This window comes from Meleagris gallopavo, chromosome 11 (genome assembly GCF_905368555.1).
Source record: "Meleagris gallopavo chromosome 11, MGAL_WU_HG_1.1, whole genome shotgun sequence".
Classification (NCBI taxonomy): domain Eukaryota; kingdom Metazoa; phylum Chordata; class Aves; order Galliformes; family Phasianidae; genus Meleagris; species Meleagris gallopavo.
The window spans coordinates 2388084-2412585 of record NC_139414.1 but is presented as its reverse complement, the minus strand read 5'-3'; the positions used below and the strand labels follow the sequence as shown (position 1 = coordinate 2412585).

The 24502-nt window shown below is 39.9% G+C and overlaps 2 protein-coding genes across 13 annotated transcripts in view; one reads left to right on the top strand and one right to left on the bottom strand.

Annotated features, from left to right (window-relative positions):
• Nucleotides 1-24502, top strand: part of GIGYF2 (GRB10 interacting GYF protein 2) — a 71905-nt gene that overhangs the window by 12080 nt on the left and 35323 nt on the right. For all 12 annotated transcript variants that reach the window (XM_085232488.1, XM_085232483.1, XM_085232477.1 and 9 more), the window contains 5 exons: nucleotides 2201-2330; nucleotides 4280-4375; nucleotides 9461-9569; nucleotides 13798-13909; nucleotides 14499-14539. In XM_085232488.1, coding sequence (XP_085088614.1) covers nucleotides 2201-2330; nucleotides 4280-4375; nucleotides 9461-9569; nucleotides 13798-13909; nucleotides 14499-14539 — 488 coding nt within the window. The remainder of the gene's footprint in view (nucleotides 1-2200; nucleotides 2331-4279; nucleotides 4376-9460; nucleotides 9570-13797; nucleotides 13910-14498; nucleotides 14540-24502) is intronic.
• On the bottom strand, nucleotides 19873-21761 carry KCNJ13 (potassium inwardly rectifying channel subfamily J member 13). The gene is made up of 2 exons (XM_010716578.4): nucleotides 21281-21761; nucleotides 19873-20568 (listed from the first exon to the last, which is right to left on the bottom strand). The coding sequence occupies exons 1-2, from the start codon at nucleotides 21756-21758 to the stop codon at nucleotides 19946-19948; spliced, it is 1101 nt and encodes a 366-aa protein (XP_010714880.1). The 5' UTR covers nucleotides 21759-21761; the 3' UTR covers nucleotides 19873-19945.

Genomic DNA, 24502 nt, shown 5'->3' with positions numbered 1-24502 from the left:
AAAGTGCCATAGGTAGTCAGCTGCTGCCTTAAAGGGAAATGAATCTATGACACCGTATAATTGTACTGATGTTTGTCCAGCATGCATTGTCCTGGCCCAAGACTGACTGCACAAGTGTGATTATTTTTCAGTATTTGCTCCAGTTTTTTAAATAATTATTGGCTGAAATTGCAAACAAGACTTCAGCTGGTATGGTTTCCTTAAATGTATAAATGAGTGTGGAATGATTACAGGAAATGCAACTGCTGCATAGCACATGGTAGGACTATTGCTGGAATATTGCATTCACACTAACTGGCACATTATATACATAATCGACAGAAATTGTGGGGTATCAAAGAAGGACACGATTGCCCCAAAAGCAATGAGAAAGTCTATTTAGTTAAATTAAAAGAATGCTAAGAATGACTTTATCTATAACGATACCCACTGGGCAGATGTCTTATGCTGAAGTGCTCTGAAGTGTAGCAGACAGACATTATTAGATTCATTGATGGAAGAAAGCCGCAGCTATATGGGGAAAAAGGAAGGGGGTGGGGATGGAGAGAGAACTCATTTAAAAATAAACCCCAAATGTTATTTTCCATGTAATTTAGGAATAATGGAATAAAACTCTTTAAGATTTTTAATGATTATTTTGTGCTGCAGCATACTCCAGTGTGTCCCCTATGGTATTGTATCACTTCTTAATAGTGACACTCTGGGTCACGTTTAATCTGGATTGGCATTGGGGGGTTACACTGAGCCATCTAATCCTCTGATTAATGCCCCTCCAGCCATTTTTCATTTGGATGTGGTGTGTAAGGAAATTGCCACTGGGTGGCACCAAACTAAAAAAAGAAACAGCAGTTTGACTTTTTTTCACATAGAGGCTGGAACAGGTTGCCCAAGGGGGCTGTGGATGCCCCATCCCTGCAGGCATTCAAGGCCAGGCTGGATGTGGCTCTGGGCAGCCTTGTCTGGTGGGTGGTGACCCTGCACATAGCAGGGGGTTGGAACTGGATGAGCATTGTGCTCCTTTTCAACCCAGGCCGTTCTGTGACTTAAAAATTATATTTTCCTTTCTATGCAGTTTAAAAAATATCCCACAGAACATGCTTCGTTGCTTAGATGGAAAATAAGTGTTGGATCAGTATGTTAGTTTAGCCTGCCTGCCTTTCTGAGGAGTTTGAAACTGTTGAAAATAGTTTCTAGTGTTATACTTGCTAAAGGTGCACACCAAAGGAGACTGCAGGGAGTGGTCTGCTGCTTTTGTCTTGACTTGCATCCTTTGTGAAATGTTCCTCAGATTGGAAAGTGTGGGGTGGTTGGCTAGCTGAGGAAATGACTGGGCAGAATGAGACGTTATATCCAATCCATCAATTAATTAGTCTTATTCTGCCCAGTCATACATCCAGTCATCGAAGGACGGGGTATAATGCTGTATAACAATCAGATCCTGTCTACAAGATGTTGAGTAGCTTGCCTGTGTAAGATAGGACAAGCTCACTAGTGAGGATATTGTGAGTTAGCTCGTGGCTTGAAATGTCTTTGAAAGTGTGGCTGTTTTGTACAGCTTGTGTACAGAAATACTGAAGTGTGGCATGCATGGTGAAAAATGACATTCATTTCAATTCCTGCAAAAGGAATCTAGAGTGTTGGTTTTCAGAGACTTCAATGACAGAGGAAGAAACTTCACTTAACAAACTGTTAAACAAACTTAACAAAATCTGTTGTTTGTTAAACTTTGTTAAATGTTTCACCCTTTTTCCTTAGAGTAGATTAATGTTTGCATGGTAAGAATTTTGACTTTGACCAAAAAATATCTGTTCTCAATCTTATGTACGGAAGACAGATGATACAACTGAATTTTGTTTACCTAGTGTAAGTATTTCAGGGGTGTAGCTACTTCACTATGTAGTCAACATCGAGTTCTTCAGGGGACTGAAGTGCTCATGGAGCTGTTTGCGTGCATATGAATACATGCTTTGTTTTCTTTTTTACTTGTGGCTACCAGAGAAATGAGGAAAGCAGTTTCATTGTTCTTGAAGCATCACGTTTGTGTTTTGCAGTTAGATTGTGTAAATGTCTTTACTTTTAAGTCTGGATTTATTTTGTCTGTGTCCAATTTTGAAGTGTGAAGAGTGGTAACAGCAGAGAGGAAGATGCATTCTCCTGAAATCAGCTTTCAGTGCTTTCTCAGCCTTTTTTTCTTTTCTAGGCTGCGAGCTTTGTCCAGTGGCGGGAGTGTGACATCCCCTCCTCTGTCTCCAGCTTTGCCAAAGTACAAACTAGCAGACTATCGCTATGGGAGAGAAGAAATGTTGGCACTTTTTGTAAAGGATAATAAGGTAAGCAGGAAGAGGAAGAAGGCCTGGCGTGTGTGTGTGCACCATCTTGTGATTAGAGATAGTTATTTGTATTATATGGTTATGGACACAAATCCATATTCCTTGGCAGAGACTGAAGAGGTCTATGTGCTCATTTGATCCCACTTCTAATGCATTAATTGTTCTTTTCTTTCCTCTGAAGGGGAGATTCCTGTACTCCTTAGGTCAAAGCACCCCACCTAAATTGCCTTAATCAAATCTATTGCAACAAGTGACTGAGGATTAAAGTCCCTTTGCAACAGAGCAGATTTTTCTTGCCTTGGTAGCAAAGCATTTTATTTAATATAATTAAAACAATTCATTGATTCAACTTGAAATTCAGACAATCAGTTGCACTAACACCACTTGGGGGGGGGAAGGTGAGAACCCCCTGTTTATTTTCACTTAAGACAGTTAAGTTTAGCAGGTAACCAGCTCAGTCAGCAGTCCTCATCATTTCTCTGGGAGTGAAGTTTACAAATACAGTCCAGCACATGTTATAAAACAATGTGGGGAAAAAAAGAAAATTAACTTTCATCTAGTTGAATTACAAGTGAAAGTTCTCATTGATAGAGTAATCATATTTTTGAGGGTATTTCAGGTAAAGGAGTAATTCCTGCTGTGTTTGTAAACATGGGATAAATGAAGATTAGTGTGTTGTTGCAGCAGGCACACAGTGACCTGAGAGTCTGAATCCCTCCAGGAACCCTACCTGTGAGTCAGGGAGGGACAGTGAGAACTGCAGTTTGCAGGATAGCTTTGTTAGTAGAGATGTATGCACACCTCTTAGTGTCAATGTACTGGTGTTTTTGTACTGTGCTGGGGGCCTTGCATTGCTTATACACAGACTCACTGAGGGCACTCAGTGTCCCAACTCCTGACACCGCACAAAATCATCCAGAAATCAGACAGTGTGACTCAGGGTGTTTTCCAGAGAAGTTGTGAATGCTTCATCCTTGAGTGGAGACACTCAAGGCCAGATTGGATGGGGCCCTGGGTAGCCTGATCTAGAGGATGGCAACCCTGCCCACGGCAGGGGATTGCAATTGGATGATCTTTAACGTCCTTTCCAACCTAAGCCATTCTCTGACATTTCTTGAACTCCAGCAAGCCATGACCACTTCCCTGGGGAGGCTGTTCTAGTGCCTGTTCACCCTCTCACTGAAGAGCCTTTTCTGGAGACCCAAGCTGTACCTCCCCTGTTGCAGCTCCATATTGTTCCCTCAGGTTCTCATGGAGGGCACACTTCAACTGAAATTGTCAGAATTCTCTCTCTCTTCTGTTGTAAGCTAGATATTCTTGAAGCAGTGTTCTCTGTTGGCATCGTCAGAACTCACTTGGCAGTAATTGTAGCTTGTCCACATGCTCAAGGACACATCTTTTGATGGACATGCCATTAAAAATTGTGTTCAAACTCATTTGTACTTAAATCATTATTAGTGTTTGTTGCTTAATTTTATTTTACTTTTTTCTTCTCTTTGCTGATTGTAAGTTGGAAACCTTGATTTTAAAATCAAATACAACCTCAGAGACAGTGTATGTGAATTCTGCTAATATACTAAATAAAAATCCATGTACAAATTTGCTCTGCACTTAGAAAAGAATTGTTTACCATTTGAAATTTCACCTTGTTCAGATTTGCTTTGGACTTGTGTGCAGTTTGGAGCATTGGTGCATATGATGCTTTTCATAGTTTAGTTGTGGGCGGTAAATGTGTCAGATATTTTGTCTAGAAGACTTTTTTTTTTTCTGGAAAAGTAAATTCTTAGTTGAGTTGCACCCACTCCAGTTATGTTATTGGAAATACTGCTGTACTGGGTGGTGAGAGTTGACAGGATAAAAAATGTTGTGTGAATTGATGCGTGTTGCTTTATCACTGAACTGTAATTGCCAGGGCATATCAAGTAATTGTCTATTTACTTTTCCTACAGATACCTTCAGACCTTCTGGATAAGGAGTTTCTGCCTATTTTACAAGAGGAGCCCCTGCCACCACTGGCACTTGTACCTTTTACAGAAGAAGAACAGGTTTGTGTCCTTGCAGAAAGATAGGATTCTTTAAAATAAATACGAATGTGGGCTGCTATTAGGGCAAAAGGAAAATAAAGAGTATGCCTCTGTTAAAACCATAAAATTTGTTAGGACCCCATATCTGAAATTGATAGACTTAAGGCAAGGGGGTTTTGAAAACGTGCTAGAATTATATTTATACTCATGGATTATCTTAAGATTGAACAGATATTTTGTATATGCTGCTGTGCCATTTATAGAACAATTTATTAATCCAGGATCATTTTCTGAGTAGAATTTCTTTTTTTTTTTTTTTTTTTTAAAGTACACAACATTTTCAAGCAAGTGAATCTTTCTGCAATTTTGGGCCACCTTCTCTAAAGTATCTAAGTTCTGGAAACTAGTTTGTGGTCTTTGGAGAAGTGTTGAAGTCTTTTGCCTATTAAGAGTGCTAAAAATTCCAAAGAAATTTGAACTACTTCATATGTAAGCAGCTGCTTGATTATTTTCTTGTTTGGTTTCAGTAGTTATAAGTGAAAAATGGGTCAGAACGGGTAGTACACAAGATTCTATTTCAAGGTTTACTGCTCTGAGTAGTTTGAAATTCCTTACTTCCAAGCTAGCTCCTTGCAGGGGACACTGTCTGCCATGCTCTGCCTTAATGCCTCAGATTTCTGACTGAACTTATTCTCTCTTTATGATTTTTCAGAACTTCTCATTATGCAGTTGCTCTTTGATATATTATTCCTTTGCCCTTTTCTTCACAATACCATGGCTTGTGGTGGTTGTTTTCTAATAGCAGAAACCCAGGTGGTTTTGCTGATCAGAGTGTAGCTTGTTTCTCTAGCAGGAATTGGGAAGTGATGATATTTAGGATTTTAGAGCATCCTCATTCTTCTGTCCCATGCTGCCTTGTATTAATTTTTTTTCTTCCCCTCATCTTTGTGTCTTGGGATTCTGACATATCCTTTTAATCTTTTCTGGAGTTCCTTCCTCTTCAGTGTTGGTTTACATTTTTTTTTTAGTATGCTGTCCTCTGACAGTGTGCTAGTAGTTTAGCTTTTATTCAGCAGCCGTATTTGTTTTTGTGAATGTGTTGTAGGCACTTCTTATCAGAGTTGTTGTCTTAAAAGGCAACTGAGATTGAGGATTTGCTTTTATGGGAAACTTTAGCCCCAGCTTCCATTCTCCAATAGAACCAGGAAGGATTTGGTCAGTGAGCCCAGGAATTGGTCAGCTGGGCACACAGTAGCACACCAGAATGTTGAACCTTGGTGTTCAATAAACTTTTGGACACATTTTTTGTTCTGGTAAACAATGGAGTCATTTAGACAGTGAACTACAGGCCTTTTATAGTCAAAGGGAATGTGGGCTCGTGCTAATTGTCACGATATTATCCAGGAGGAATAGTAGCAGTTTAAGGCTGTGTTATTGATGATGTGCTGAGTTGTCTCTAGCAGGTGAAGATGACAAGTGCTGCTGAGCTTACAGCTGAAAGCCATTACCCCCGGTCCTATTGCTGTTCTCCCTAAAAGTCTCTGGCTTTTTTGTGGGCTTCCTTTAGGTGGAGCTCTATGGTAGTGCTCAGTGTTTCATCAGTCTTGACAGTTTCTGAGGAATTGGTGTGCAGTGCTTCTATTTTCTTCTGCCTATTCTCATGTTTAATTTTACAGTGATCTTCATGATGGGCTTAACAGTGCTCTGCATTCTCCGTAGAAGTGTGAATCTGTCTCTGAGAAGAAGTCCATATATCTATTTTAAATCTTTTTTTAATGCTTTCAGAGGATCCAGAGGATGCAAACTATCTTTTTTTTCTTAAGTGATTCTGGATTTTTTTCCCCTTTGTGACTGATTTGTTTGAGATGCTAAGCAAACAGTGTTACATAGGCTAGCAGAAATTCTTGGTGTTTGTACTCCCATGATGTAATTAACATTGCTTATCATTGAGAATCTGTGGTGTGTGTTTATAAGCAATCTTGAGGTGAATATGAATGGATTTGCTGTAGTCATGGTACAGGAAGACTCCAAGTAAGACTGGAGAGTTTAAAACAACTTTATTCTTCCTTCATGAATATTGAAGGCAGTATAGCTTTATCAGAACTTGAAGGACAGTGATTTTTAGAGTCCTGTAGAGGACACAGTGAGCAGAACACAGACTTGAGCACAGCTGCGTTCAATAGAAGCTGAACCAGTCTAGCTATGGATTCACAGCAGCTCTTGCTTGCAGCCTGGCAGTTGTGCTCCTGACAGTATTGTAGGTTGTGTATTTAGTATGCTTAGGATGAACTTGCATGACATTTCTCAAGTAGATTTAGATATGGTAGCTAGAGGCAAATGGTAAATCATGTCAACGGTATGAATTCAAGGTTGTGTTTGTTTATCCCTATTAAACTTAACTGTAGTCAGATACTTGGGGCTGCAGTACCCTCTGTTAAGGATGTCCTTTTTATCCATTATGTAGAACACCATTTGTGATGAGGATGGTGAGCTAACATAGAGTTCAAGTGATTGAACTTCTAGCAAGTTTTATTGCATGAGATTATAGATTTGTAGAAGATCTGTTTTCAAGGAACCTGCCTTTTGAAGAGAGAGTTTCTGCAGATTGCTTTTGCAGAGGTTTCCAAGGTCACCACTGGCAGTACTGCAGCTTGATCCTTTGGTTTGTTCTCCTTGTTCGTGTTTGGTTTAGGAACGAATTCAGTTGTATTAATCTGAAAATCTGCTTGTGGAGTAAGGGAGGAAGTCTCAGGATCTTAGTAAATATCTTTTTTGGTGTGTGTGTGTATTCACAGTTATGTTTCTGTTTTTTGTTTATTGGTATAATCCTCCATTTACTAGGTAAGAATGAATTGAGACCCTCTTAGGGTGGCTTTGCACTACCGTGTGCAGCGTCAGGGATGGACACTGAGGTAATGTACTCAGCAGCAGGAAGGCTTTTTGCTTTTTTGACTTTGCTTTTGTTACCTTTTGTGATCTTTCTATGTTGATTGTTATCATTAGGTGTGTTCTGAGTCTTGTATCTTCACCACAGCAAGCCACATGCAGTTAGAGAAATGAGGAGAATTTGTTCAGCATTTAGGCAGGCAAGTGAGTTAAATTCTGATTTATTTTTTTTAAAAGAAATTTCATTCATCATGTTCTAAATGGAGAGGTAAGACATCAAAAAGGAATCTCTTACACAGAACAGTGAATCTAATTAGCAGCTTAGTTTTTTTTTTTTCAGTAAAATACTGGATGTAAACTAATTTGTGCTTTAAATGAGTAGAAACTTCCACAGCTGCAGCACCTCTCAGAACTCCTGAAGGTCTGAAAGAAAGACAGAAGACTGTATCTAAAACATCCATGATGATCTGTGTTTTTATTGGCATCCGGATTTTCAAGTAATAAAGAAAAAAAGATGCTTAAAAATAATGGGTGAATGAAATGAAATCACTTCCTGTCAGACAGTTCATGGTAGAGATCGTAGGTAATGATTTTAAAATGACTCTAAAACAAAATTGGAATTCTACATATTTTTGAAGAAATGACAGTGATTTGTAGAAGTGCTAGTTTAAGTAGTCTCTAGATCTGTGTTTTTATCTTTTAATTAGAAAAAAGAAGTGATAGTAGTACTTTTGTTTCCTTATCTTCGTTATCAGCTGTCAAGTGGAGCAGTTGACCAGCTGTTGTAAACTTTTGAGTGGTGTTTCCTGTTCTCCTCCTTTGAGCACAGCTATTTTGTTTGTCTGTCCCATGTGCTTTGTAGGATGGGATGTCTTCTCACCAAACAAAGCCCACAGTTGGCATGTAAAGCTGGTAGTAACTTAATCTGCAGTATTGTAGAAAAGGGTTTGTGAGTTTTAAAAACAAAACCAAACCAACAGTGGAAAAAAAAATCAACTGCTTGAAAAAAAAAAAAAGCCCTCAGAAATGTTCACAGCAGGAAAGGTAGTGATTTCCTTAGAGGCAAATAAAGGTGATTCATTCTGGCTTGATGTTGAAGTGATTGTTATCAGTTTCGAGCTAGGAAAATCAAATCACGTTTACTGGCCGCTTACCCTGCTGTTCTGCAGTGGATTTTAGTTGTGGATTTGCTGCTGGACTTTCCTTGTCAGATCTACTTAGTTACCATTTATTTCTTGAAGGAAGATTTGTTTCATAGAAAGAACATCCAAGTAATTGGATCTGATTCTGAAGCAGGCTAAAATTCCTTTGGATTCCTGCTGGTTTTGATGTTAGCCATGCAGATTTCAAATCTAACTTCTTGTCTCCTTGTTCTTTGAAGATCTTCAAATGTGTAGTAATTGGAATTCGTGTAAGCAGTTTGCCTCTTGAGTTCTATCAAGAAGCCAATGACAGCTGTTGAGTCCTCTGTTTGTTAGTTAAAGCTTGCCTTTGGAAAGCATGTGAATTTAGGTTTGCTTGTTAGTATTTCTTGATCTTGTTTTCTGGCACAATTATTTTTTTTCCAAACTATTTGAGCTCTGAGAATGGGGAAGGAGTTGAAATTATCCATACTCTGTTGAAGTGGCTTTTTCTTCAGCCATTACTTATTCAAATTGTATCCATGTTCCTTGTCTTCCTGAAAAGGAGTATCACTTACATTTCAGAGACCTTTGACACATGTAGTTTTCCCCTAATATTGTTACTGCTATGATACATTTTGAGAAAAAAGCACTTATTTCTTCAGAGGTAAATAGAAGCAGTGCACACGATCAAATTCGGATCTTGTTGCTCTTTGCATGTTATTGCTTTATGAGAAATGGGTTTAGAATTGTTCCTAATCAATGCTGTCAAATATCAATCACTTTTTGTAACCGAATGGCAGTGTTTAAAGCTGCTAGTGTTCTAATTAGCCTGATCCAATAAAGAAGAAGATGCTCACTTGGTAGCTTTAGAGCATGGAAGTGTCAGGTAAGTAACCTTGGAGCAGTAATAATGGTAAAGATGCTCTTATGGACCACTTCAGCTGTTAATGTTTCCGAGGAGTCCTTTTACTTGTCAGTGTTAGTCTGTTGTAGAGCTTGTGATGAACACAAGGAAAGCAGAACTGGTGTTGGGCTGTATTTGTGAAATGGGAAGTGTTTGTAATCGAATCTCACCTTGCCTCTCTTCTTCTTACAGAGAAATTTCTCCATGTCTGTAAACAGTGCTGCTGTCCTGCGGTTGACGGGACGTGGAGGAGGAACGGTGGTAGGGGCTCCTCGAGGTCGAAGTTCCTCCAGAGGTCGAGGTGAGCTGTTAGTGGGGTGTCCTGCAGTGCAGCTCATCCAGGTTAAAACTTCCAACTGATGTTAGATGAAGCTCAGTAATAGTTTCTCCCGATCGGTTTATTTTCACTTGAGACTTTAACAAGATCTTACAGGAAAGGCTTCAAAGAATGAAGACTGGATTCTCAGTGATAGTTCTGCATGCTCTCCTAATGCACGTCGGGTGCCTCTTTTGTATCGTTGGGTATGGAAAGCAAAAAGAAAGGTAGCTTCAAGTAGGGACAGGGAATTCATTCAGAACTGTTAAACATAACTTTAAGAGTATGAAACAGATCTGTGGGGAGGGAGAGAATTCCACTAATCTAGTTTAAAACATTAGGATTGTAGGTGGCATTCAGTGTTCTAGAGAGTCGTTTTTATCTGTTAATATGGCAAGAAGAAGCACAAGGAGACAGTGAAAGATTAAATTCAGTTTGTTTTGGGAGAAATTTTTAGTGCATTGCTACAGTTGGTATCTTGGCCTGGCTGACTTTGAGTATTTGTGAGTGAATGGAGGAAAGTCCTCGAGCACTGTCCGCTTCTTACCTCACTCACTTTTCATTCTTGATACAGATGAAAACAGGAAATTACTGAGCTTTCCCTCTTTGTTGATCCTGGCTGCAACTTGGATCTTCTGTTCTGTCCCTTTGCTTTCTGGAGCCATCAGCGTGAGCTCTGTGCATGATGAGCCTTACCAAAGCTGCTCTATCTCAGCAAAGAAATGTAGGGTTTCTCCCAGAACAAAACTGTAGATTCGTAATATCACAGATGTAATGTTTATGTATTTGAGGACTTCCTTTCTAATAGTTACTTATGAAAGACTTAGCATAGGACTAGTGAAAGAAACTTGTAAAAGTAGCTCTTGGCTTGCAAATAGCGAACTTTATATGCAATTGTTCTGTCGAGCTACAATGAAAGATCTTTTTATGCTTTTTCATTAAATGAATTGCCTTGCTTAACAGTTGGAAAACATTCTTCTTCATTGCCCTGCAAAATGACCTGGGTTCAAAGCATTACCTGGTACCGTTTGCAAACTTTGCATCGCCATACGCAGCAAAGCTGTTGCTGGTTGATTTCCTGCTCCAGCTTCACCAAAACTGGATTTGTGTCTTGAAACAACTTGCACAGTCGTAGCTCCAGGGAGGAATTAGCGTGTACAGTGAGATTTGAGTTTCCTCACTGAGGCAGAGTCAAAAAGTGTTAGTGTTTGGGAGAGTGTGAGAAGGAATCTGTGACAAAGATGGATGAAGGGAGGAACAGATAAATTACCCTCAAGGTTGCCGGAACTCTTTAAGCGTAACTTCACTCCCAGCTATTTAAAGCTACAACTAACACTTGGTAATACTTCTCCATGGTCATCTTGTGCTTTATTGAGAAGGATCGTGTCTGGCTGATATGCAAGAGGTCCCTGTGTGGTGCTTGCTTTGTTGTGAAAATGTTTGACCACATGATGAATTACCAGTTGGTGTTGCTCATAAAAACCATTTGCAGAGTGAGGCTGCCATCGTCAGTACTGCATGTGTCTTGTGTCAGAACATGAGTGCAAAGCCTCTAATTCAGTTCTGAAGTTGGATCATCTAAAGAAATCACTTGCACGTGACCTTTTCCTAATTGACTTGTTTTCCCGGGAGCTCCCTGTGGTGTGTAGCTAAGCCTATTCTTTGTGCAGCTGGACTGGAATGTCAGCATTCATGAATAAGAGCTTCAGACGAGTAGAGATTGAAGTAGTCCCAGAAATGGGCTGCAGGGCTACAGACACCTTGTTTTGTAGCTGTTCCTCTGCTTGGTGAAGATCTTTAGGAAGAATGCTTTGCTGCTCATTAGAGCTCTATCCTCTTCCTCCCCCTTTCCCATTTATAATCTGTCGTTGGTGTTTTTTGAAAGCATGTGGATGGTGTGAAAGTGGAAATGTCTCTTAACCAAATAGCTATAATTGACCTATACCTATCCTGCTCTTACTGTAGTCCTTGTTGCATTGCTTTTATAATGACAGTTAAAATAATGTAACTTTTTAAGGAATGACTGAATTACAGGTGGCACAGCTGCTATATTCAACTCCTGTGTTCGTTGGCATTTTGTGACTTGGCATTTGATACCTGTTATTCAAAACCAATTTTACTCTTCAGCAGCAACACTTCAACATTCAGCTCCCTGTATGCCATATTACTTGAAAGTGGCACAGTGCAGAAAGTAAGCATGTGGCTCTGGATTTATGGGCCGAAAAAAAAAAACCATAACAAAGGCAGAATTGCAGACTGTGTTTGCATCTGTTTTCGCTATCACCACAAGCTTTTTTTTTTAATATTATTTAAAAAATGTATGTTTTCTGTTGTCAGTATTAGGTGTGTCCTAGTGTGCACTTTCTGGTGTGAGTCATCTACTCAGAGTAATCGGAGTGTATAAATACTGAGTAACTGACTTATCAACAGAGTTTCCTATAGCTACTTATCCTGTGGCTTGTGGGATGGATCTCAGTGCAGTGTGGTTGCCATGCAGCCATCTGGTTGGTTTGTGTTGGAGGTGCACATGTCTGACCAAGCACACCCCAGGCAGTGTTCCCTTGAGAATGCACTGAAGGAGGGTGGCAATACCAGGTGATAGGTTCAGCAGGTCCTTTCTAGTGCTGTGTGGCATTGGTAGCTCTGGGACCCAAAGACAGCCTTGGGGTGAATTGCTGAGATCAGTTGCTTTTGTTGGTTTATCTTTTTTTTTTTTTCAAAGTTATCTTTTAATTCCAGCTGTTTCAGTGATTGAGCACAGCTGAAATATTGATGAACTGTGTTGTGGGAAGGCTGTGTGGAGGGGACTGTCACAAGGTGTTGCTTCACATACCTGCAAAGCTGGCGTGAGCCATCCTGCTTTAAACCAGCTCTCATTCTGTTCTTCCCCATACACAAGGCATTTGCCTTCCATTGCCAATGACAGCTCTGTATTGCTAGCTGTGTGTGTTATTAATAACCAGTGTGCATTTGGACTTCATGTGCTGCAAGACAACAGCACAGATACTGCTGTCCTTCACTGTAAAAACAGGAAAGGACTCTGATTTTGTAGGGAAAGGGCATGCATCTTTTCACTTGCAGTGCCTCAGAGATGCGAGGCAAGTCTGTGTTGGCTCTGACTGCCTATGGCTTTCTCTTGTGAGCTGTTCTCTTTTTATCATCTTGTATGAGAGAGAGGAAAAGAGCTCTCCTGCTCAGAAGAAACTGGGCAAAGATGTCATTGTATGAGATTAAAATTTCCTGGGGTCAGTGTCTGAAGAACTGCAGGATTTTAGGGGACCCATAATGCCTTGGCATCATGCTGCTATTGGCGTCGTCATGTTTTTACTGCTCCTAGTGTTTGCAGCTTAACTTTGCACTTATTTTTTTTTGTCAGCCTTGTAGTGTAAGATCTCCCTTAGTGAAGGTATTTATGTTTCTGGTGCAGTCATTGCTAATTGTTCTCTTGCCTCAAGTGCTCAGTCAGCTCCTTTGCCTCCACCTGCATTTATGTAGTACAGCCATGCTGAATCAGACAGGCCAGTTTATCTCACCAGTGCAGGAAGCTACCTCCCAAGAGCAGGTGTTGTTTTTGTTGCATAATTCCGTTTAGCAAAACAGCACCACTCAAACACTGAAGGAGTGCTTCCAGATGCTTCTGACTTGAAGCTTGATACTTGGTAGCCACAGGAGCAGATGATAGGTTAGTAGTAACAGTTGTCTTGTAACAAGATGTTGTCTTGCCTTGTACCCATCTTGTGATTCTTTTTCTCCTGCTGCTCTTGGGGGGCTTCTGCTGGGAATCATTGGGACTGCAGAGTAGTGCAGTGATGAAGCCTCCTCCTCCCTTGTTAACTTTGACAGCAGTAATTATAAGTGTAACTGCAGTGTGGGACCCTTGCACTGAATGCTGCTGTTAAAAGCAAACTGATTTTTGTGTGTAAAGTTGGGAGCAATGCATCTTTGTTTGGTAGTTTCCATTGGGTATGTATGTTTTGTGTTTTTCTGTGCAGCACCGACTGCAGAATTGTTGGCCTGCTGTGTCTGATCTTACGCTGCTTTGATAAGAGTTTTTGTATGAGTCTTCTAAGTTTTTGATCTTTTTTTTGTTCTTTGCTCCCAGATAATTGTGCTGGGGCTTAAGAATGCAAGGGACAACTGGAAAGGGCAACCTACCTGACAAAGCTTCTGTTATTATTTATTCAAACATTTGTGTTTTTTTTTGTCTTTTCAGGCAGAGGCCGAGGAGAAAGCGGTTTCTACCAAAGAAGTTTTGATGAAGTGGAGGGTGGATTTGGGCGAGGAGGGGGCAGGGAAATGCACAGATCACAGAGTTGGGAGGAAAGGTAATAGAAAACTCCAGCCCTTTCAAGTTCTCTACTTGCATCTGGTCAGTTTCCCATTTTTACCTTTTGGCTTCTTAAAAATATTCTAAGAAAGATGCTTAAGCATACCTGTGAGTGGAACATCTGAATTTCTAGGGTGAATCGAGCAATTGTTTTTCTAGAAAGTCAGGAGCAACTAGAAGAGTACTTAATTTATCTGACAAATTCTTTGCAGGAAGGAGCTACTCAAAGATATATGAACAATGGGCAGTAAGATGGAAATCAGTAACTTGTGGATAAAAAATATGGATTTCTGAAGGATCCACTTTGCCTTTTAGTCTTGATGCTATTGTATTGATAGGATATAGGGCCACTCTTAAAAACGTGCTTAGTTGCTAAAGGATCCATGTCTATTGACATTCCTGGAAATTTCACTTATCATCTGGGTCTATAAAAATCCTGTCCATCCAGGTCTGGTTTAAAAACATACAAAAACCAAATAAAATTGAAATAAACCAACGCCAACCTAAACTAAACAAGAACCCCTCTTACCTGAAATGAATGGAGTAGTTCTAAAACCTTATTTGAAACTTTTATTCTGCCTTTCTAGGGGAGACAGACGCTTTGAAAAACCAGGGCGAAAAGATCCAGGTATGGTTTTGTTACTGTATGGGTAGAAGATGGGAGGGAAGAGCAAGGATGTGTTGTGGGGAAATGGCTTATGTGTACTTAATGCTTTCTTACCTGCTTCAGCTTTGTTAATAGAAGGTTTGTGGAATTGTGCTGCTTTACTCTGAATGTATTTTCAGTGTTGTTTTTGCTCCAGGTGGATTTTATTTATTTGATATGGGTGTGTTTGCAGTTGGAAAATAATTTCTGTGCATCTGAGAAGAGCCTTCACTGATAAGCTCTGTGGGTACTCTGTGGAATTTGCTGTGTAAATGCAGCTTTTAAACATCTCATAGAAATCTTCTGTTCATTGAAGTTACCTGCTTCTTTTTCTCTCCCAGTACAGCTGAAAGAGTATACCAGTAAGTGTATCTGCCATGTTTCCTATTGTATTCCTGAAATGGTTCACATTGGCCATGTCAGGAAAAATGATTAATTTTGACCCGCTGTGTCTCTTTGATTACTCACCTGAATTTGAGTTGGAGTGTGCTGTTGTCTGGGAAGTGGAACATTTCCATTTAGGTAGAATCTGCATTGTGGGAGTGGTGAGAAGGAGGGTTCTCCTCTGTCAGCTGGGTGTACCATAACTTCTGTTTCATGGGATTGTGCACTGGTTGCTCCCTGATGTGACCTTGTCCTCTCTATGTGGCATGTTTCCACATGTGTGTACTGCAGCTGTTCAGTGGGAGTTCCTGGCAGGACTGTCAGCAAACTTTTACTAGACTCTTTAGTAGACTTTGAAGGAGAATTGGCTAAACAGCCTCCATAGTGAATGTGTTGGAAAAGCATAGGTCAGAAAATACGGCTACAGGTTGGGTTTCAGGACCAACAAAACTCCCAGAGGAGATTCAGTTGCAATTGGAAGTTGATAGGAGTGTGTTTTAATGCCTGAACGACAGTCAATAGTTTTATTTATTCTTTTGAGAGAGTAATAGAGTTTCTATCTCAGTAATCCAAGCTACCATAGTGGCCCATGCTTTTAGGAATCTTACTACCATGTTTTCTTTCAAAGCCCACTGAATTCTCTCTCCATTTATGTATTGATTCTTTTTCACGTATTTTAAAGAATGCTCTTCTTTTTTTTGGTTTGTTTTTAAGATGAAAAACAATTAACTGGGACAGTGCTGGTTTTCCTCTTCTTCTCTTTTCCTTGAAAGAGATTACTCCTGAAAATAACTTGGGATTTCTGAGATTGCCCCTGTTTAGTGAAAGTTTGTCTTGAGTGTGTGCTTATAGTCAGAGACCTTTGTGGAATAGAAGAAAATACTGTTCAAGTTTCAGGATTGTGGTATTTTTTTGTTGTTTTGTTGTTTTTTTTTAACAAAACACAAACGAATGTGGCAACAGCAAGAGCAGTATCTACCATCATTGGTTATTTGTTTAGCCCCTTCCTGTCCTCTGAGAAAATAAAGCACTACAAGAACCTGACTGAATGTTGTGCCACATTTCTGATTAAGATTGATGAGAATATTGCCAGTCACTTTTGGATGAGATGCACAGAACTTGAACTTAATTTGTGCAAGATGTTCTTACAGAAGCTGGCTTGGACCTGAACATGGTGTTAATGCTGCACCTACTGCAGCATGTCTGGTTGGTAATAACTGTCAGTCATCAGGACTTCAGAGTGCATCTTCTGGGAATGAATTTCTGGAAAGGTGGTATCCCTTTGTGCTTTCTTAAAGTCCTGGTTCATTATAGGGGATGAGGTCCTTTATTGCCAGTTATTCACATTATACTTGGTTGTTCCTCCTCTAAGTCTCTTGTTGTATTACTTTTCTAGTTTAATCTTATTGGACAAAACCTCTGTAACACAATATAATAGAGACAAGAGACGTAGAATCTTTGTCATGTCTTAATGTAAAATAATTAGCCATTTATGTTTGTTATTGCTCTATTTGAGATTAGTGGCCCTGTAAGTGGGAAGACCATTTCTTTCCTCTCCACCTTCAGAGAGGTAAGGTGGAAGGCACGGAAGGTACTGATATGTTTTGATTCAAGCCTTGATTAATAAACAAGTAGTTAATGCTGTGTACATGCTTTTGAATGATAAGATACTTAAAGCATCAAGTAAGGATACAGACGTACCAAAAGATGTCCCTTGTTATCACCAGGCACTAGGATATCATAGTAGTGAAAGCAGGAAGATGGAGTGAACTGAACGCACGTAGGCTGATGAGCTCTAGCAGATATCTGTTGGTTTCTGTTGTTCTGCTTAAAACTTCAAGTTTAGGATTTTATTCTTTAATTTTACAGTGCTTCAGTTTTCCATTGCTTTTGGGTAGGGCTTTAAATCAGCCTCCAATTACGTAGTTTATTGAGTTGTCAACTTTTTTGTTTTGTTTGTTCAGGATGATCACATTGCAAACTCAAAGGGTGAGAGGAAGCTTTTCTGAGCATTCATAATGAGTGATAAGGCAAGAACCTTTCAATTAAACATCATGAGATAAAAAGGGGAGAATTCAGGAGAGAAATGCTGCTCAATATTGAAGAATATACTATTCTTTAAAGGGGTTTTGCACTCATAAGTTTGCAAGTTCTCTTTTAGCTGATGCTCAGTGCAGACTGTTTCAGTTTGCAAATTAAGATGCACAAAGTATTTGTGAGTTTCTCTTGCAAACTGTCTAAGTTTTGACAGACCTCATTGAGACAGCAAATTGCTTCTGGAAGGCTGAGGCTATTAGCAAAGAAAATGAGCAAGTTGTTTTCTAGATCACAGCTGTCTTGGAGTTGCACGAAAGCTGCTTAATTTTCTGTGCAGCCACTTGAGTAATGCCAGCTTAGTAGCCTCAGAGATTTGAGTAGTTACCAGCAATTACACATTGGTAAGAAATGATTCTAGATTAAACAAGACATTTAGAAAGTCAGTTGTGAAACCTGATTTAGTTGTGTATTTATTGATTAAGTTAAGAAGACTAGAATGTAAAAAGGCTGCTCCTGTGAATATAACAAGGGTGCTGAATTTTTCATTTTTCCTGGCTTGTTTTTCTTCCCTAGCTCACTACTATAGGTAGGTATATCCAAAGAAGGTTCATCACAGATTTGCTCTTGCAGTTACTGAAAGCTTAGAATGCAGCTTTGCATCCTTGCTTATGAGCAATTTTTTCTGGGCTTCTGGTTTGCACCGTGGCCTGTTTCCAGTGCTTCCTGAGACTCCATGGTTCACCAGTTCTGCAGAACAGTGAAAGTAGTATGGATGTTCTGCCTACCTTTTGTTCTGCACTGTTCTGAGATAGATAACTACACAGTTGTTTGCACGTCTCATTTGCTTCAGCAGTATTCTCCAGCTGTGTATTCAGAAATGTAGCATTTGAAGATAGCATCTAGGTTATGCTAAAGATACTCTTCCTTTATACTTGCTGCTCTACCACATCTATGAATAGGAAATGGTTTTAAAAAAGGGACAGCTTTCAAGTCTCAAGTCAATTTAGAAATTGGACTAAGCAACCAACGCTTTGATTAGATGTTTATTGAAAACAGAAATAGCTTTTTATAGCCTGGGCTCTAAAACATGTGATTATAGTGCCACCCTGTTGAAATTATGCATATGAATCTTACAGTGATTTGTCTGAGATTGGAGTATGTAAGAGAGAGAAAACGCAGTGCCTCATACAGTGCTGCTCTTGGTTGTTTCTGACTTGACACAAATCCATTCTGTTGCTCTTGCATTGGTTCTTAGTTTGTCAGACTTGTCTCACTGCATTACATTGGGAGAAAGGTGTCAAATAACATTGTAGGAGGAAATAATGGCAAATTATTGGTACTGATAGGAAGATTGATGAGGGATCTCTAAACTGCGTATGGGTCAACAACTGAGAAAAGCAGGGTGAAGGCTGTGTAATTTGGTAGCGTATTGCTCTGCAAGCTCCCCTGTATTCATTAATGCTTTTACATAAAATTAAGTTTCATGAAAGACTTTGAGAAAATCTATAGCAAAACCAAATCCAGTTAGGATCTGTAATGTAGACAGACAGTGCTTAAACAAGTTGGAAACAAGCTAAATGGCTCAGCTCTTTCTGGTTGCGAACACAGTTTGAATTTGAGGCTCAAGAAGAATTCAATTAATGGTATCTCATCCCTTTGTTCCTGCTGCTGACTGCTGAAGATAAGAGGAAGCATGTTTTGTAGAGTATTATGCTTCTGTAAATGAAAGTTAGACCATCTTCGTTTGTGGGAAAAGTCTCTTACTTTTGAGAAATTAACTCTTTCTTTTGATACTTGACTTTTCAAGTGTGAACACGTAATAGACATTGCTTTTGTTAAGAGCTTGTAAATAATTATCCTTTGTTCTATTTATTCTCTGGCTTTTTAAATTATTTAGGAGCTTCAGTTTTAAGTCTTAATTGCAATAGACTTATGAGGCACTTAAATACAAAGGTCCCATGTAGCTTAATTTTTTTATTTTAAAATTGATTCAGGTGTCCTTGTAAATACTTTTGTGCTGTATGTAAAGGCAAATATTGATGTTAAAAAGCATAAAATACAAATGGATGCAGTTCTACTTTTCTCATGTGGATGCAGTGCATCCTCCAGGGTCAGACGTACTTGAGAAGCACACAAAGCTGAGGCCGCATGGAACATGCTGTCCTTGTAAAAAAAAGCACATTCATTCATTTAGGATGGGCTGGTTTCCACTGCTAAATAATTTATTTGGTGTTTCCAAATATGAAAAAAATTTCCAGTCAGCATTTGCCATATCCATCAAGATTTCTTGATAATGTCTTCATAGACCAACAAGGAGATGAGTTCTCCTCATATCTGATGGAACAAGAAACTACAGATAGTATTTACAATTCTGCTTAATAAACAAGCACAGCAGGGGTACTTCTCACTGCTGTGAGAGGTTGGCAATAATTCCTAAGAGTAAGTTCATCCCTCTGAAATCAGATATAACCAAGTATCTCACAAAGAATGAAAATAACAGAAAAATCCGGGTCTTGAATCAACTGAATTGCTTATCCAGGGACTGATGTATTGACTGAATGACTGCATATTGGTTTTGTGAGATTTTTCTTATATTTTTGCTGTCCAATTTGTCACAAGCTGGTTAGTTAGGATTTTGGTCAGCTTTGGAAGTCTCTCCTTTCAGAGTCATGCAACTTTAATCATAATCTAGTGACTTCAGCTGGTTCTTCTAATTTCCCAGAAGCAGTACTGTGAACCTTGTACCTGCCTTTGTCCTCGGAGGTCGATCCAGCCTCTCCCAAGCTTACATGGGCATGCCAGTTCTCTTTGCTTTGCATATTGTGTTGTAATCAGAAGGTGGAAAACGGGAGAGATTATTAGAAGATTGCAGGGCAGGCAAGGAAGGAAGGTTGTTGATGTGACCTCAGAGTTTAGTATAATAATAATTAAAAAAAAAAAAGGCACAAAGTCCAAAGTCTGTTCCGTCTATTCTGTGAGGCCAGCCTCAGAGAGCTGGAAGCTGTCGACATGCTGTCCGTTGATGCGGATCTCCTTGGCAGTCCTCCTTGGATTCATTGAATCAGCTGCAGCTGGGAGCTCAGGAATTGTCTTGTCAAAATTCTCCATCTTGATCTGATATTCCCCTTTGGCACTGCGGGCTAGCACAGGGGCAAAACGGTGGTACAGCATGATCTCTGAGGGGAGATAGGACGTCCTCCTCTGACACATTTCTCCTGTCCCTTCCTGCACCGCTGACAGAAAGACGACCAGCTCAAAGTGGCGAGCAGCCTCTCTTTGGAGGAGAGCAGCCAGTGGGCTGGATGGGGTGATGGAGTGGTAGTAGGTCAGAGGGAAGGTGAAAAAAGGGCACTCATCCAAAGTAATGCTGTCTAGGTGGAAGTCAATACTGGTCTGGTGCAGCTGACCATTCTCCTGTTCTTGGTAAAGAATAGCAGAAATCTGGACGCTGGTGAGCGGGCTGGAGCGTGTGTTAGCCACCTGAAACATAAGGTATGGCTTCCCCTCTGTGTGTGTCACTATGGCACAGCGAGTGAAGCGGATGGAGAATGCCCGGTTCTTTGGTCGGGCGATCTTTGCCACAAAAGCACCTGTGTCGTGGAAAGAAGGTAATGAAAGTGAGGATTGTGCCTGGGTTGTTTCCCTGCAGCCTGTGAGCTACGTAAAGCAGTCCAAAGGAATAGAAACTGCCCTAAGTGTACAAGGTCCTTCTGAAAACTGCGAAGCTGCCCACTTAGTGCACCCATCTACTGTAGTTAGCAATAGTATGTAATCTTGATAGGCTACTGCTTGAGACATTTATTGCATACTATACAGTAAATAGAATATTTAAAGTCTGTTGACATACCTTAAACCTGAGAAGCGCTTTAAGAAACTTAAAATGTCTGAATAATAAATCTGCAACATCCTAGAAATTTCCATTATGTGAAGTACTAGGAATACATAAATACTGACTTAAAGATAAATAAAAATCTCCACCTGTACAACTGTTAAGTTGGCTTTAGAAATATTAATCCCACTGAAAAGATTCTTTCCATTGAGAAATAGATCATAATATAATAATTAAGTGTTGGGGAGTGGTAAGTGGGGTACTATCACAAGTATCAACCAATGAGTAGTGGTACTTTCTAATACAAATCTTGATGCTGCCTAATATTAATTTATTATCACATAGCTGAGATCTTGTCATCCCTTTAGTAACTGAACTTATCTTTCTCTCAGATATTAGCATGATCTGTACTTATTTCTGATCTGTTGTATCTCAAGATTTATATCATATCAGGTGTAAATGTGAGAGATTACCTGTGATGAAGGCTTCCAGCATGAGCCCAAGGACCATCTGTATGGCAAGCAGGGCAATAGCACTGGGGCAGTCCCCACTTGGGAACATAGTACCATAACCAATGGTGAGCTGTGTCTCCAGAGAGAAGGAGAATGCAGCTGTAAAACTGGTGATGTACTTGACGCAAATAGTGTGGTTGTCAGGTGGAGAATCGTGGTCCAGCTCCAGGTCCCCATTCATCTCAGCCAGCACGTACCAAAGCACTGCAAAAACTAGCCAGTGAATGACAAAAGAAGCAGAAAACACAAGCATCATCCATCTCCAGCGCATGTCCATTAGTATTCCCCAGGCATCTCGGAGGTACGCCAGACCTTGTCCTTGTGCACCATCCATCTGGAACGTGCTGTGTCCATCCTTTGTGACCATTCTCAGGTATCTTTGGGTTAGGAGGGGAGCGCTGGATTTGGTGTTATTGCTCTCTATCGTATCTGTTCTCATGTTCTGGAAAAGACAAAAGAGGAAAATAGTCTGATGCAGTGCGGCGTATTTGTGTTTTGCCTAATGTTCACAGTTTTTGACATATCAGCAGGGGTTGAAATACTGCAGCCAACAAAGGAGGGCTTATACATTGCAATCCAGAGAAGATTAAGTCAGGAGCCTGGGGTGGAATTTGTGGTAATACTTAGCTAAAATAGATTAAGTTTAAAAATGTAACTATTTTTCACATTTTCCTTGCTTAGTCATTGTATGTAACTTGTACTTTAGTGAATTTATATTTATCACATGCTTTAAGGTTTTGGTGGGGGGGGGGGGGGGGGTTGGCACAGTGTTTCTGAAAAATAATTGTCTTGTATCAGTTTAGTTTAGTAACTGTTAGTCTAATTTTTGTAACTAAAGCAGAGTATAATACTTTACGTATACTATTATGAATACTGTTATCAATATTACTACATGCTATTTTTGTACATGATTATGCATTTTAGGGGGGTGCTGTAGTCATTTCTACCAAAGTAGATGTCCTTCCAGGCTTTCCTTGCTCAGGAAATGACTGCTGTCTGTACCTACTCTGTCTAGCTAGTTAGAGTACTTGGGGCATAGCTGTTTCTGAATCTGAGTTCACTCGTGTAAGCGTAGGATAGAAAGAGGGCAGGAAAGCAACACTTGAAATAGCCGATGGTACGTAACTTGTAGTTTGGTCTGCCTGAGCAATGTGCTTTTATTCATGACCAAATAAGAAAATAGGACAGCAAGTGTGTGGAAATCAGGGGATGAGGGTAGAATTGTGGGTGTAGGAAACAAAATGGATATTTGTCAGACTTCTAACATCAAAACTTAATGAACTCATCAGGAATGCTGAGTGGCTTTCAGAAGATGCTGACCACCCAAATCCTAAACTTGATAAATATTGAATATTTAAAGTTCACCTGGAACAATTAATGTAACATAATTTAAAATAGTGGGTATGATCTGTTTACAAATAGCTGTGAAGGATGTAATAGGAGGAGGATTTTCCAGATATACATAAATTCTGCACTCCATAATTATACATGATATGTTTCATCAGTTTTGTCAGTTTCTCATCAATTTTTCCCCTTTTTCTGAATATCTCAGCATGTAAAACAAGTGTATGTTCAAGTTAAAGGAACTGGATTCCATCTGTGACAAAGAAAGTCATCATAGTTTTATGTTGAAACACACTGGATCTAATGATCATAAAATTCAGAACGAATCGATGAAATTTTAAATGAAAAAAAACCCAGTCGTGTGATTCCTGATCCTGTAAACCAGTAGTTTTCATGTCTGTATACTTGTTCTTGATAATCACGTAGTTGTAGGGGTTGGAAGGGACTTCAGGAGTCCACACCCTCTGCTAAAGCAGGTTCCCTACGGTAGGTCACACTGGAAAGCATCCAGTTGGGCTTTCCTTATCTTCAGAGAAGGAGACTTTACCACCTCACTGGGCAGCTTGTGCCAGTGCTGTTACCCTCACACTGAAGTAGTTCTGGCTTAGAAGAGCCTAACCTCATCCAGTTGACTCTGCCCATTAGATATTTACAAGCCTTGATAAGATGCCCTCTCAGTTTTCTCTTCTTCAGACCGGACAGCCCCAGATCTCTCAGCCTTTCCTCGTGAGGGAGATACTCCAGGCTGCTAATCTTCTTTGTGGGGATCCGCTGGACTCCCTAGGAATTCCCTGTCTGTCTTGAACTGGGGAACCCAGAATTGGATGCAGTACTCCAGATGTGGCTGAAGTTCCTTCTGACCTCTGCAATTCTGTGATTGTTTGAACAGAGAACACCTACAGAACAACATGTCTCTAGGTGTAACCTCATGCATTCTTGAAGGAAAAAAATGTTCCTGTAAATTCTTACGGTTTATTGGAGGGCAGCATCTGCTTTACAGTCTCAAAGTTATTTGAGCCTGAAAAACTTGCTGAGAAAATGTGAATCCTCTCTTCATTAGTGTTAATAAGTACAATAAGGAAAAAATAGTTTGTATGTTTTTTGTCTCTGTTTCAGACCTTCATTGCATCTGTTAAGCAGCTGACCACCCAGAGCAGAATGCTGTCAGTGTAGTAGGGTCTCAATTTCCCGGATAAGGAACTGTCTAAGGTGGTGGTTAATCACTTAATGTTCAGGCAAAGCACTGAAAAAATCCAGTCAGTCTTCATCATCAGGTTGTTTAAAATGTATTCTGTGGAAGAAGAATTACAGACATCTCAAGGGTACTTGGCAAAGAGAACCTCTGTTAACCCCCAGCAGTTTGTTTCATAATGGTCCTTTCTTGGTGTTCCTTGAGACTCCCAGCAGGGAAATTACCTGTGTGGTTCACCAGGTAACTGCTCTGATTTCATTTGATAGAGGCTTCTGATCTTTCTTGTCTAGCGCTGTTTCAAAACATTACCTAGCTGAGTAGGTGGCAACAGTAGCATTGGAAGCTTTGGCCAGAAGTCTAAACTTCCTGGGCAGGGAACAATGGCAAAGAAACTGCAAATAAGCTTTAAGAGCAGTGCAGTTGTTTTAGTATAAAAGGTGAAAAAGTTAACTGTCTGGTGGGAAATAATTTGCTCAGGCTAGAGGATCAGGCTACTGAATTGCTCGAAAGCAGAGTCAACTTGAGTAAGCGTGACTTCAAATTTGAAGATAATTGTCTTCTGTATGCTTCTTTCCTTGCCTACTGTAGTCAAAAATTTAAATTTAATCTCCCTCTTAGTAATAAATTAATAAAATGGTAAAGTACAT